Consider the following 15,494-nt stretch of genomic DNA (forward strand, 5'->3'; position numbering starts at 1 on the left):
TCACTCTTCCCCTGTGTCTCTCCATTATCTGTGGCCTGGCAGCACCTGATTGATGAGTAAGCGACAGGATCACCTTGGTTCTGAGGTCAGAGCAGCAGATATAATTTGTTGGAGAGCTACAGAGCACCACGTCCCTCAGTAATGGAGGCACACAACTTTCGACTCATTCTGGTTTGCCTATATCACTCAAATTGTCAAAGAAAATACAGGTTCATTGTTTTTCAAAGGAGCGTTTGAACTGGCTTTGGTGTGACTGTCTTCGGTTTGATTATCTTCATAAACAGAGATTTTCCAAACACACCCTGTTATTTAGTCTCCCTCTAGACTCATTCCGCAGTCCCTTATCATGGGTTTTTGATGAAATGTGAACACTTTGTGTCACAAAGCAGCAGCATTCCACTTGTGCTTTTATTCACAGTAGTTAAATGTATACAGCAATTCATATCAAATGCGCCTTAACATATAGCATTTTGTGTGACACTAACAATGCCTTGCTTTAATGTTGGCTGGTTTTCTCATCGCAAACATGCCTATTTCCTCTGTGTTAAATGTCAGGCTATCAGGCGGAAGGGATGCGGGCAGGCAGATATGTTCACGCCTCTAAGACTGATTATGAGGATCTTCACACTTACTAGACTTTTTGCAAAAATGCCCTTGGGTACAAATATAATACAATGTAAACTTGGGAACTTGTCACGTTTCGACCGTACCTCCGACAGGGCAGGGCAGTATAAACAGAACTGTCTCGTTGAATCAGCACTCTTACAATAACAATTGTAATAGCATAGCAATGTTTTTGGAACAGCTGAAATGTACAGACATTTTCCTTATTTTTGAGACTTATTTTATTGAGTTTTTACCTGAAATTGTAGTAACAGCCTGTTACATTCTGAAATTGTCACCATAGCTTTAAATCTCAACAGTGTTATTGTTTTGCTTGACTGCACTGAGCAAACACAAAGGGCCAGGCAGGAAGCAACTCCCCAGGGAATTATCAACGTTTTCAGTCGTTCATTTGCTTTTACCTCATATAATGACTTCCATGATATTGATCAAATGAAGCCTGGTTTGTTCTAAGGTAACTTTAATACGGTAGCTAGTGTGAGCCTAAGAGCTCCTTTCTAGCTATGGCTCAGCTAAATGTCAGCATTCAGATACAGCCAGCACATTTATGTGAGGATGCAAAAATGATTTTGTTTAGCTAGCTTGCTAGTTAGCGTTACCTACCTGTGTAGCCTATATTTAAGCATTAAAGCCAGAGGTGGTGTGGTATATGGACAATATACCACGGCTTAGGGCTGTTCTTCGGCACGACGCAACATGGAGTGCCTGGATACAGACCTTAGCCATGGTATATTGGCCATATATCACAAACCCCAGAGGGGCCTTATTGCTATTATAAATGGGTTACCAACGTAATTAGAGTAGTAAAAATAAATGTTTTGTCATACCCGTGGTATACCACGACTGTCAGCCAATCAGCATTCAGGGCTCGAACCACCCAGTTTATTATATAATATGAATGACACTGTATGATAACGTTAATGTACTTTTATAATTGTATGGGAGGGGTAAACGTCCATGATTGATATGCTAACGTTACTTGATCATGAAAGCATGTTGTTTGTTAGTTAGCTAGCTAGCGAGTTAGCTGTGTCTTGTCAGCTAATTGAATGTGTACGGACGAGAAACTAAACCCTTTAATTGTCTACACATGCGTGTGGATTGTTGCATTATTCAAGTGTGTAATATGGTTTGGTTGCATTATTCAATATTGTAATACGTTTTTGAAGAAAAGTTGCTCGAATTGTTAAATAGTTTGTGCTTCCTGGCTAGTGGCTACTGTGATATTTACGGTCAATTTGAGCTGTGGACCAAGAATGTTGCGTTACCAGCCACAACGAAAGGTAAGGTAAGGATGTAATGTTTATTGAAAAGTAGAAATCTCTTTAGCCACTCCGCTTCTGAGACTCTCGTAGTGGAAAAAGGGCCTAAGAGGGGTTGGTAGTGTTAAATATTATTTATTTATATTTGCAATGGTTTATTGGTCTTATGTTTGATATTCAATATTGTACTGATAGCAGAGTACAGGATATATATTCTTACTTACAAGAAAATGTTTCCGATTATTATTATTTCAGACCACATCAAATAATTGAATCCATAAATCATAAAGAAATACTATTTTACCCCTAGCAGCATTAACAGCGTATAGGTTGTGATAGGTTTGAAAATCTTGGTACGCTGTGCATGTGTAAATGGCTCAAAAAGTTAATTACATTCTTGATTAATTTGAATTTGCACATGTTTTATGTTTGCACATGTAAGAGAAAATGTGGCTGTAGGGTGTAGTGGTCCCATTTCCTCTTGTCAGTGTGTGGATGTGAGATCAAAGGAAGGCAGTCGCCTGTATCCTTCCAGCCCAACACTAATTTCCTCTCTCCTCTTTTACTCTCGTCTCTCCACTCCTCTGAGGCAGATGACTCCAGTTCTCTGCCTTTTCGAAGTGAAAGATGGTTTTTACCCTTAAAAAAGGAAAAGTGACCATATCAATGTGTTGAGTATATGTGGGGGCTTGCGGAGAGGAGTATGATGATGTCACTGAGGCTGTCTAGACATGACTGAATATTCTCAGTTGTCTGTTTATTTATGTTGGGGGATGGCACTGTGTGCGCTAGGCTGATGAGTGTTAACACTCCTACCCACCAAGAGACAGACACATGCCCTCCAAACTGCCATGGATTGAGCGCTGTGCAGTGCCAAGGAAAATGAGCTGCGAGAATAAAAAAAATCACTATAGTTTAGTCTACTGTCTCAATCTCCAATGCATTGACACATTATGCATTGGGATCTGAAACAAATAGATTAGTGATGATCTCTGAAGTCGGTAAAGATTAGCATCTAATGAGAATGGTCACTTGTCACATCACGGAGAGTGGCCTTGTACCCATTATACTTAATAACAGCACAGCTCTGTAATGGCATCCACATTATATATCCCCCTGACACCTCACACATCCACATCTGCTGACGTGTGTAGCATGATAGCCTGTGTGCCATGTTGAACCACCATTTACAAGGACAACCATTAATCGGACTAGCAGGGGTCCTGTTGAGAAGGGGAAGTGATTATCATGGTTCCTAACAGTCAATGCAATTTGTAGCCTATCAAGGCCAGTTTTATTGCAATTCAAATGTGAACTGTATGTGATTAGAAACAAGCTGCTGTCTGTGTCGTGTTGCACAGCGTTAAACTGGCATCTCTTAGAAAATTGTCACGCAATTAAGAATGTTGGTGTGGGAATGGAGATGAGATTACTATGATCTGGACTTATAATTTGACCATTTATGCCAAATATTCACTACTTTTGAAATAGACAACAAAATGTAGACACTTTTGTTGACTTGGATTTCTCCTATTATGAATTACAAAATAAAATAGATAGCTGTATGTCCTTAAAATCTTCACGTTTCTTTTAAAATCTTCACATTTCTTTAAACAACAAGATCCATAGTGATTTAATCAATCTGTCTGCCCTGCTATGCTCTTAGGCATTTAATTGGTAGAAATGATCTCTCTTTAGATCTAAGTTAATCATTAAAAAAATTGGATTGTCAAGGCCCAAGGGGAGATATTTAATTTTCGGCAGCCCACAATTAGATGACACACCGCTGTGAGGCTAAATGACTTGACCGGAGCTGACCAAACGGCCTTTCCAGAAACTACCAAAAAGATAACACAATATGGGTTGAATTATAATTATTAGGTCAAATTTGATATAAAGATCAGAGACATTATACTTTGTATAAATTGGACAAGCGATCATTCAGTAAGTACATACTGGAGGTAGAGTATAATGTGAATGTGATATAAAACCTATCTACATTATATTTATATTAAAGGCTGATGAAGCCGCAGCTGTCATATCCTGTGCTGATGACATACTGTATAAAGAGCTCTCCAGTGGCGTATTCCATGTTTAAAAATGACGCACATGGATCAGTCCTCACCATTTGATGACATTGTAGATGGCCACTTCTTCCTCTCATTGTCTGTCAGATTGATGGTGAAGCATCGAAATGAGTCATACGATTCCAGTTTGCCCCTATCTACTGTGAGGTAGACATTGAGTGTGTTGTTTCTGGACACTGAGATGATGTTATAGCACATCATGAGGTCTGTTTGCTAAATTGGGTAAAAATGGGAAATTAGCCCCTTGCTCTTCTTCAAATATTCATAACATGACATTTCAGATGTAGAGCAGCCCCAGACAGTGCTCCCTAATTGGCCAGTGCATTTAATCATGGTCTCATGTACCGTATTGTTAGTGAAGGGAGGGAGGGAGGGAGGGAGGGAGGGAGGGAGGGAGAGAGGGAGGGAGGGAGGGAGGGAGGGAGGGAGGGAGGGGGAAAAAGAGAGGGAAAATAATTAAGAGAAAGAGAGAAGAAAACCGACACTTGATGGTGGAAACTGAGGGGTTGGCTGTGTATTGGCTGTCTTTGCGGCAAGCATGACACCTCCATAGTAACGCAGGATCACTGGGAGTGCAAGCGCAAACAATGGCCTCCTTGTCAAAAATGGAACATATCCCTGAGGAAAAGGTGTCAGTGAAGAGGTTGATAACCTGTCATCTGGCAATTACTGCCAGCCCAAGTCATTAATCAGAGAGGCTCTCAGTCTTTTGCTCCGACCGACCGACTCAGCAGCAGTAGCGGCAGCAGTCACACCATGCAGCACTCCTCCTCTGAGGCCGGGGCGGCCCTTAATGTGCTGCGTTTGTTGTACCTGTGTTTGCTGCTTATCTGGGGGAATAATAATGAATAGCCTGGGATGGCTGATCCTTGAAGACCTGAGGAGTTTGACTCTGAGAGAATTCTGATTCAAACGTGATCCTCTGTGGAGGTGACACAGTGTGTGTACCTGTGTGTCTGTTCTGTCTCTGTCAGGCCACATGTGCTGCCTCATGTCACATGTGGAAGTGGTGTGTTTGTGTTGTGGATGATGGCAGCCGCTGGAGTGTGAGTTTAGATGCCCACTTGAGACGGAGGAGGATGAATAGGACACTGCGGCGACACTGGCACGGATGCCGCATGTCACAGCTGGGCTGTGTGTCGACACTATCACAGCGTATTGTTGAATATGTTCCATCCAAACAGACACTAGCTTTTCATCATTGAATGTTTTATTATATTTTGCTTCATACATTCAGAGTTTTAACTTCAGGAATGCTTGCTATTTTCAGATGTCTAGTTGTCATTAAAAGATATTCATATCAGAAAATTAGGCATGAAGAATACTGGATTCCCTTGTGCTCGCACATCAAACAAAGCTTTCTGTGGCAGGCAGTCAGTTCTCCTCCCCCAAACCATTCTCATCCCTCCCCCTCTCATCTCAAACCCCAAAGCACATCTTTCTATAGAGACCCTCACTCCAGACTCCACTAGACCTGGCAACCCCAGGAACTACCTCTGATAAACCCTCCCAATCTTCTGATCGTCACAACAGTGTCTCTCTTTGAGGAATCAGAATGAAAAGGGTTGCCGATTTCACTTTCCCTGCTCCAGCACTAATAGAGTAGATAAGCAGGTCCATATAATTATAAACGAGTGAAATAATTCTAACAAGGGGCTAAATGCCTAGCTGTAGTTTTAATTAGCCGGTGCTAGAATTAATAATTGCCGCTTTTTAAATCAGAAATCAGTGACTGTTGTTTAGGCTGCTAGATTGGAATAATGGTGGTGGTATTGGCTGCTTTTTACAACTCAATATGTGCGCCTTTCACTGTGATGCACACTGGGCCTGGGAGGGGAGGGGAGGCGAAAAAAACCTGAGTCTATTTGGTTATCTTCCAAGTGCAGCGTAGCTCAGACGAGATTAAATTCATTGGGTTTACTGTGGATATCAGTATTAGTTTTTTTATGTTATGTTAGAAAGAGCCAGGGGTGGGAGGCAGGCCAGGCAGTCTGCAGGGGGAGGAGAAGGAAAGAGAGGGGAAGAGAGAAAAAAAGCTGCCAATGCTACAATTTACAGAGAATATCATCATCAACATCACCATCATCATCATTATAAAAACCCTCTCTGCTATTTAAACCATCGGCGGAATGAGAAAAAATATATGCTGTATATATCCTATATCCCATAGGAAAAAAAAGGGCTGAAGCAGCAGTGTCATCAGCTGACTAATATCTGTTACCACTGTAACATCATGCTTCCATCGCTTTGCCCTTAGAGGATAGATGGTTCTCTACAGACACTGTGTTAATGACTAGTCCTGACCTCACACCTCTTAACACTCGTGCATTAGCCACAAGACTTAGTGGCAGGGGACTTAGTGGCAGGGGACTGCCGGGGCATAGCACACTGGCGCCAGTGACAGCTGTAAATTTGATCAATCGGACTGTCAGGGTGCACTGGCAGGTGTGGCAAGCGGGCCCGGTGTAAAGATAACTGACATCTTGCCGTCATTACTGCTAGGGCCCTGCCGTCAATCTCTCCCCGACGCAATCATTCCCTTCTTCCTCTTCCTCTGTTATTTTTCTTTACATAAAAATAATTGCCTGTCGCCCTGAAACGGGGCCTTGCTTTTCTTTCCCCAGGTCCCCCTTTCTAAAAGAATTTGGTGATGGATTAAATGGTTTGGAAACACCATAGGACCCGGAGGTGTGTTTGGGGAGAGCAAGGGCAGATTGAAGGCAAACTGATTCCAGCTCTCCGTTTCTGTCTCCTATCTATCACTGCCAATTGCATGTGCCTCTCAGGCCTGGGATTCTCATGCAGTGTTCATCACAGCGACAGAGTCAGAGATGGGAAATGGGTTTATTTGGTTTGAGAAAGCTGTGAAATCCTACTTCATAATTTTAGGAGTGCTTTATATTCAGGTTAAATGTTTTTTCCTCATATCTTAATTTTTTACATTTTAGTCATTTAGCAGACGCTCTTATCCAGAGCAACTTACAGTTAGTGAGTGCATACATTTTCAAACTGGCCCCCCGTGGGAATCGAACCCACAACCCTGGCGTTGCAAACGCCATGCTCTACCAACTGAGCTACACGGGACTTTTTCATCTCCTATGTTATTATTGCCAGCTTGCCTTTAAAAAAAATTTAATTGAGCGATTTTGTAACGTTCAATCACATTAGCGTCAATCAATTTCAAATTGAAACGGCTGAAACATTTTGATGATCACACAGTGCTGGGTATTGTTTAATGTGCTGTCTATATAGAGCGGTAACAGGCAATACCATCTGGTATTTCTAGATGGAGAGCAAAGCAGGTACTCAGGCTTGGCTTTCCATTACCCTTGTCAGTGCATCACTGCTGTGAGTCAGTAGATAATGTGTGCTGCGCTCCGCTCTACTCCGGCTGCATGTCTGTCCCAGGTTTGTCCCTCTCACCTTCTACCACCCTCTATACCACCACAGAACACTAACGCATTGCTGTCACGTCCCCAGCCCTGGCTGGCCCCTCTGCAGCCTGTCTTAATGCCCTGCTCCCCAACGGACCCCAGGGGGCTTGGTGCAAGCCCGGGGCCATGGCGCTAACGCTGCTACGTCGCTACGCTAGCTCAGCTCCCAACGCTCCGGGAAGAGCAGCAGCGGTGGAGGAATGTGGGACATTATGCTAATGAGAGGGCTTAGAGCAGGGCTCTAATCAAGCGTTGGCAGTGGTTGGACAGCCGCAGGACAGCTAGGCACAACTTTCACATCAGCTGACAAAGGAGAAAACATTGCGGATTTATTATGCTGCCTGGTTGGCGATAAGGAGGGTAATATGTCTGCGCCGCTCACCAAACAGGTCTAACCAACCTTAATGGAGACGGTGAAACAGGGGGTTTTCGTGTAAGCCAGCCACCCTGTCTTTCTATGACAACTTTTATTATCAGTTATTACATATACTGGGAATGTATTTACTAAACTGGCATATTGGGAAAAAGTCAAATTAAGAATTAGATTGGTTTTTTTATGCTCTTCAATGTAAAGAAATACAAAGTGTATAAAAAGGAATCAACATACACTAAAGAGCCTAGAATTCAAGTCCAATTCAAGTCCAAGCTCTTCTCTGTCCTGGCACCCCAATGGTGGAACCAGCTTCCCCCTGAAGCTAAGACAGCAGAGTCCCTGCCCATCTTTCGAAAACACCTGAAACCCTACCTCTTCAAACAGTATCTTAAATAATCCTTCTCCTCACCTCGACACCTCCCCCTAGCTATGTTATTGAGGAAAGATGTACTTTCTATGCCTGTGCGGTGGTGGGAAAAGTACCCAATTGTCATACTTGAGTAAAAGTAAAGATACCTTAATAGAAAATGACTCAAGTAAAAGTGAAAGTCAGTAAAATACTACTTGAGTAAAAGTCTAAAAGTATTTGAGTTTGACAATTTTCCCATCCTTCAAAATGTATCGAGTACTTTTGGGTGTCAGGGAAAATGTATGGAGTAAAAAGTACATTATTTTCTTTAGGAATGTAGTGAAGTAAAGGTAAAAGTTGTCAAAAATATAAATAGTAAAGTAAAGTACATATACCCCAAAAAACTACTTAAGTAGTACTTTAAAGTATTTTTGTTTAAGTACTTTACACCACTGTGCCTGTGATATGTGGTTGTTCCACCTACTGTAGCTATCTTAATATGAATGCACTAACTGTAATTCGCTCTGGATAAGAGTGTCTGCTAAATTACTAAAATATAAATGTTCAATGTAAATTCAGTAGGTCTACATCTTAAGACCTGCTCCGTGTTGATAAATAAACTGTGCTTAGAAAGTAATTTGACAATACATTTGCTCCTCTTGGATAAGCGATCCCTTTTTTACCAACAGTGCCTTGCTTTGGCAGTGTTGTGTATTGTAAGTATTTGTATGACAATCCACTTCCTTTATCTCTGGGGCCGCCTATCCTTCATCTGCTTAGTGTCAGCTTGTGCCTATTAGACAGATATGAGCTTCCCATACATCTTTTCAGGGAAAGGGATTTCAGTTTTTCTCTGTGGCATGCCAGCTGTGATTACTCTGATTCTACTCTGACGGTCTGGCCTCTTCTTCTTCTCCTTGTTTCCCTATGCAGTCATTACGAGCAGGACCGCAGTGCACTCAAGAAGAGGGAGTGGGAGCGGCGGACTCAGGAGGTGCAGCAGGACGAAGATCTCTTCTCCTCCGGGTTTAATCTGTTCGGGGAGCCGTACAAGGTAAGGGCCTGGGAAGGAAGGAGGGAGGGGCAGGAGGAGGTGGGGAGGAAGGTAGTCAGCATCCAGCATCCCATCTCCCATCCCTTTTTCTAGGGCATTACCTGGCAGCCGGAATGATGGAAGTCGCTAAATTAAAGAAGATTATTCCTCCAACTTAAACATGTAGACATGTATAAAGAACACATGAATCCCCAGTAACTGAGCAGTCTCGTCTACTCTGGCTCCACCAGTCTTTGGGTTCCATCAGTGTCTGCCAGTCTCCAAAAGCACATTATCCACTGCCTGCCAGATCTGTGTGTGTTCTCTCATGCTCTGTGTGTTACTGGATGAATGAGACACAACAGATGGTCAAAACAGTATTTATATAGCAGGCCAAAAGCATCTTCTTCTATGCCTTCCCTCATGTCCTGTTACTTTATGTTATATTCATTGAATGGATTGGAGACCACTGACTGCATCCAAGCAGATTACTGTCCATGCAGGGGCTGTAGGAATAGACAGATAGTGTGGAAAGGATAATACATTACACATGTTGAAGTGTTTAAAATGATCTGCTTCTCTATATTCCTTAGAATGCTTTGCTATTCATGCCATAATTATGTTATGTTTTGCTGTAGCGTGTATTTTCCATTGTGCACTGAACGTATCCCTTAGGCCCCCCATATTGTCCATATGAATGATGTACAGTAGAGTAATGACAAATGTGGAAGACGATCACACATCTCATGTGTAAGTCATGGAGGTGCCAAGCAGTCTCAGTCCTTCATGTCTCCCCTTCTCTCCGGTATGATATGTATCCATTGGCTGACTGGCTGCAGACAGGTGACAAGACCGATACTAGAGGAGAGTGAGTGTGTGTGTGTTGGTGTGTGTGTGTGCGAGTGCAAGTGTGTGTGAGTAGCTAAGCAGTGTCAATAGAGAGGGATTCTCCTGTGTATGGGTTGTGAAAGCAGGATCAATGGAAGCCTGAGGTGTGAGGGCAGTCGGGGTATTGTTCCCTAGCCAAGCCTGAGATCTCTCAGCTAACTAACTGGACAAATGGGGGACTCAGTCAAGAGGACTGTCATGTTTTTACTAAGGCCAAGGTGTCCCTTTTAAGGACCCTATCTTCTTTCTCAATCAGTCATTGCTTTCTCTTCTCCCTCTCTGTATCAATCCACCTAGGTTCTTTCCCCTTTTACTGGCTATAAGGTGAATGCACCAATTTGTAAGTCGCTCTGGATAAGAGCGTCTGCTAAATGACGTAAATGTAAATGTAAATGTATTTGTGTTTTTTGTCATGGCCATTCCGACAGACATGGGAAACGATTATCGCTGTAATCAAAGCATACTGATTGTGATAACTGCCATTGTAACTGTGATACAATTATCGCTATTGGTTATCACAAATCGTATCAAGTCCCATTTAATTGAGATAGCTCAACTACAAATGACATGTGCCACAAATATTCTCACAAAGCCATCTAGTGTATTTCCCAACATGTTGTGTTGCTGCATTATTTCCTCCTCCGTACCAGCCTGATTGGGTAATTAAAATTGATTAAGACTGATCTCAATAAGTCCTCGTTATCCGCGTCTGGTATAATTCATCATCACTGCAGAGGAAACATCCCTTCACGATCATACATACTATTTATACTTTCATACAGTAAATAGCTTTCAAACACTACAGATTATCTGTAAACGGCACCTTTAGAGAGAGTGTGGCTTTCAAGGAAAGAGGGCGTGGAACCTGTCCATCACGTCAACATGGAGGTAGACGTATTTGTGGAAATGAACAAGTAGTGACTGTGTCCCCTTTGAAGGCTAATTACCCATGTCACATGACATGGTGCAGTCTCCCCTCTCTGCGGCTTCGGTTCAATATTGGATCAGCGCCACCACACATAAATACACACGCATACACACAGGGGCGCACGCACGCGCACACACAGACAAAACCGTTCATCTTCATCTGTGCAAATGGAGTGTGTTTATGGGGGTAGGAGAATGTTTGTGTGTGTTTGAGTGCATTTGTGCATGCGTGTGAGCGGGTGAGCGGGTGTGTATTTATTCTGTTGTCTGCTCATGCTCACGTTGGTGTGTGTGTGTGTGTGTGTTTGTGTGTGTGTGAAGGAATGCACTGGCCCAGCATTCTTCCAGTGAGTAAGCAGACAGACAGCAGGGGTAATGGGAAAGGAACTCTGTCAGTCTGGGTGGGTGGACTGGTACAACCCAAGAGTCAGACAAAGAGCAACTTATTAGCCTTTCAGTAAATCTGCCAATATATTGTTTGGAATTTGACATTTTACAACATTTTACAGATACAATGTAACTGTATCATGAGGGAACATCCTCATTCACTTTGGTTTAGATTAACAACAGTTAGAGTACAGTGAAGCCACATATTAACGTATGTATTGTCAATCATATAACTGCATTTTCCTAAATATAGATGGCTTTCACCAGGCTATACTGTAGTTAGAGAATTACAGCCTGAGACAGATCTGCTCTCCAGACCCCCACATTGTCAGCTAATAGTCATTGATGTCATCACATCTGCAGGAGAATGGACTCTCCACTCCAGGCATGTAAGCTGGGGGACTTAAGGGCCGGTAAAGATGATGTGTGTTTAGAAACCAATGTGTCCTGTTAGTGCTTGACTGGTTCAGCAAATACTTTCTCCTTAGCTTTCTCCTTAGCCCCCTCTCTCTTCCTCTCTCTCCCAGCCTAGTGCTCAGTAGAGAGTAATAGCAGTACTTTCCTCTCCTCTGTGAAACACTGTTTGTAGTTCTCCCACATCTCAGGCCGCTATTAGTTAATCCCCCTTTAATCCTGTTTAATGGAACTATGCTGTTAGCAGCTATTTGGGACTGATTTACTGCTTTCCCAGCTCCACTGGCACCTAGAGAGACGCCCCACAGCCGAGGAGGGCTGAGCCCTCAGAGGTCCCCTGCTCCCCCCTGGCTCCCCATGGTCCCCCTTGCCCCGGTGCCATCAGCAGGATGTGTACTTGGTGTACTCCCAGGACCCCTCTCTACCTTCTCCTGGACAGGTCTCTGTGAACGCACAGCCAAGCTGTTTTTAAAAGCCTGTAAAGCCCAGTGAAGGTCAGGCCTTTGGACTTCAGCCAACGCTGCTGCACCACTCTGTCACAAAGAGACCTACCTTTTCCCCCTCAAGGCAAATATTCCCAAATAAACCTCCCTATCCCCCTCCCTCCTTCTTCCTCCTCCTTCTCCCACCCTCCATCCTCCACCAACTGCTGAGTCAAGAGGAGCAGCAGAGTAAATGAGGAAATAGCAGCCAAGTTATTCAGTCTTCTGCCATTTTTTTCCGTTTTCAGCAAATGTATTTTGTGTTCCTCCTCAGTCGTCAGCTCCGGTACTGGATGTTTTATTCATGGGCACCAGCAGACTCCTAGAGATGGAGATGGAGATGAATTAATTTATTCAATGCTAACTTTTGCTCTCCATTGGTGTATGCATGTAAGAGATGCAATATCAAATAGTTTTCTTTTTTAGAATGTAATTGTATATTCCCCCGACCGTCATCGCTGTCAGATTTTATCAATAGGTTTTAAAAGTATGATTGCGACACATTAAATTATTAGTTCATTACGTTCCCAGTTTCTTTCCGAATTGTATTGTGGTTTGTAGCTGATTCTGTTAGGAGTCTACCTTACATCTGCTAGCTCCTGGATGCCCTGCTGTCGTTAGTGTTCTATTGATTTCAGATGATTTGTGCTAGGTGTTTACTAATGTGGACCCATATTGATGCTCTTTATTGGGAAGCACTAATGGATATTATGCAAACTGCTGAGGCTTTCTGCTCCTGAACCAGTGAGGAAGGAAGGCTTTTACAGATAGGCTTACAAAGGAGAGAGACAATTTAACAGATAAGGATTGCTGGATGAGTCTTCGCTCTGGGTCTTTAACTCATACTTTAAAAAAAAAAAAATCTTAATTTCCGAATGGAAGGCAAATTACTGTTAACAGATAACCCGTTGTAAACACTGCCAATCCCATGACAAGCAGTGTGAGAGAACAGTACACATAATATCACTGTAGGATCAGCCTACAGCCCATCATAGTATTGTATTGTAGCATCAGTGCAGATTCCTTTATCCTAGTATGAGCCTATAGGCTTAAGGTTGGAGACAATAATGTACTGGCACACAACTCCAGGTAAATAAACCTTGGACACAAATATTAGTGCTGGGATGACATACGATGGATTTATTTCTTTGTAAGGTCTCAAGGATCCTATATAATATACCTGTAGCTTATCCCTGTACATTACTCAACATCGTCACTTACAGACAATATATGAAATGTGTCAATGTCTTCTCCACACAGAGTCCCATTCACTCGCATCCTTGAAAATCCACAGGAATCATTTACATTACATTTTAGTCATTTAGCAGACGCTCTTATCCAGAGTGACTTACAGTTAGTGAGTACATACTGGCCCCCTGTGGGAAACAAACCCACAACCCTGCTCTACCAACTGAGCTACAGGGGAATCCTCTTTACTATGCTGTGAAATGACAACAACAACAAACAAACTTTGTATGGATGAAACCTACTTGCCCCTTCATACAGTACTGTATGAATCAGCTCATAGTCAAATTATCTTTTCATTTTGCTCTTTGTTTATCAGATCTCATCTCAGTTAAATCATATAAAAGGCTAGCATTAAGGCATGATCCCAGTGAGGTGCTTTACGATTGCTTGGCAGAGCCGCGATGGCAGCGCTGTGGTGGGGTGGCAGGACTGTGGTGGCAGGCAGGGTGTGAACTATGGGATCTGATGCTGATTTAGAGAGCAAACGAAGCCTCCCATTGTGAGCCTATAGGCTTGCACAGAGTGGTATTGCCCTAGTGCCCCGACCTGGCACATCAATACTGCTGCCTGCCAACATACAAAGTCCTATTCAAAGGCTTTTTCAGATCCTCTCTGCAAACACACACACACACACACACACACACAAACACACACATGCACACACACACACACACACACACTTCAACAGAGCTGCTTCCTGGGGAGAAATGTCGATTGACAAGAGGCCAGCTGCTTTCCTCTTGATGAGTGCCTTTCTCTTTTTAAAGCCTTTCCCATTTGAGTTGGGAACCACGGCAGGCAAAGGTTCATCAGTCTCCACCGTTGAAGAAATGCCATATGCTCTGATTTAAGAGATGAAGTATTAGGCATGTCATTGGAAGCTTTTAACGTAATGGGGATCAGCTCAGCACAAGTCCTGTCAGCTGATGCCTGAGTTCATGAAGGCAGTGCAGTATTGTAGCCTTTATTCCTTGAAGATAAGGAGTTCTGACGGAGGGACTTTAATCATTGTTTAGAACCTGCTACAGTATATAATAAGGGTTTGACAGGTTCCTTCAAAAAGAAAAACAATAATTACATTTCTATTTACAGCAGTGTAACTCATCATCTGTGAATAAAAAAAATATAGTAGATAACATTGTTATACTTCTCTGTTCTAGTGAAGCTACTCCAGTCCTCAGCTGTAGTTAGCCTGCAGTCAGACTGCAGTCAGTGCACTGAAGGACAGTCCTGCTCCAACTCCAGCTCCAGGTCTACTCCAGCAGCCCAGGACTCCTTCCTTCTCTACACAAGAGCCCTTTGTGCGATGTCTTCCACATTGCTTTCCCCTCACTGAAAATGACAGCATCTGGGAGGTCCACAAGTGCCCCTTTAACATCACACTCACTAAAAATATTGAGCCCTCACAGCACGGCTTAAATAACCTGTTTGTGCTCCGCTTTGGACGATACACAGACTGTGTAAAACAGTCTGCTGCTTTGGGCTGGTTGCTGGTTTTTCAAACACAGGCTGCTGTTACAGTTAGGGGCCAGTCTGGGCTGTCAGGGCTATTTGAGGCTTCTCCCTCTCTGGCTTCTAAAATGATGACTGGCCTGATACAGGGGTCACTCCTTAGTGTGTATCACACACACACACACACTCAAACCCTACACCCCAACCCGAGCAGTCCGTTCTGCCACCTCAGGTCTCTTGGCCCTCCCACCCCTATGGGAGAGGGCAGCTCCCGCTCAGCCCAGTCCAAGATCTTCTCTGTCCTTGACCCCCCCCCCTTCTAGCTCTGACTAAGTTATTGAGGAAAATGTACTTTCTATGGCTGTGATATGTGGTTGTCCCACCTAGCTATCTTAAGATGAATGCACTAACTGTAAGTCGCTCTGCTAAATGACTATAATGCAAATGTATCACTCCTCATTGGAGACATACTGTACTTTTGGACACATCCAGGACTTTAAAAGATCCTTTGAAAGCTATCCTGTTTTGGGTGAG

At 43.2% G+C, this 15,494-nt stretch overlaps 1 protein-coding gene across 1 annotated transcript in view; it reads left to right on the top strand.

The window, feature by feature from the left end:
• The window catches only part of aff2 (AF4/FMR2 family, member 2), a gene marked incomplete at its 3' end in the record, with an annotated part of 168,969 nt that overhangs the window by 26,806 nt on the left and 126,669 nt on the right, over positions 1-15,494 (top strand). The window contains exon 2 of the mRNA XM_084150056.1: positions 9,063-9,183. Within this exon, the coding sequence (XP_084006182.1) occupies positions 9,063-9,183 (121 nt within the window). The remainder of the gene's footprint in view (positions 1-9,062; positions 9,184-15,494) is intronic.

This window comes from Coregonus lavaretus (assembly GCF_964263955.1).
Source record: "Coregonus lavaretus genome assembly, chromosome: 32".
Taxonomy (NCBI): Eukaryota; Metazoa; Chordata; class Actinopteri; order Salmoniformes; family Salmonidae; genus Coregonus; species Coregonus lavaretus.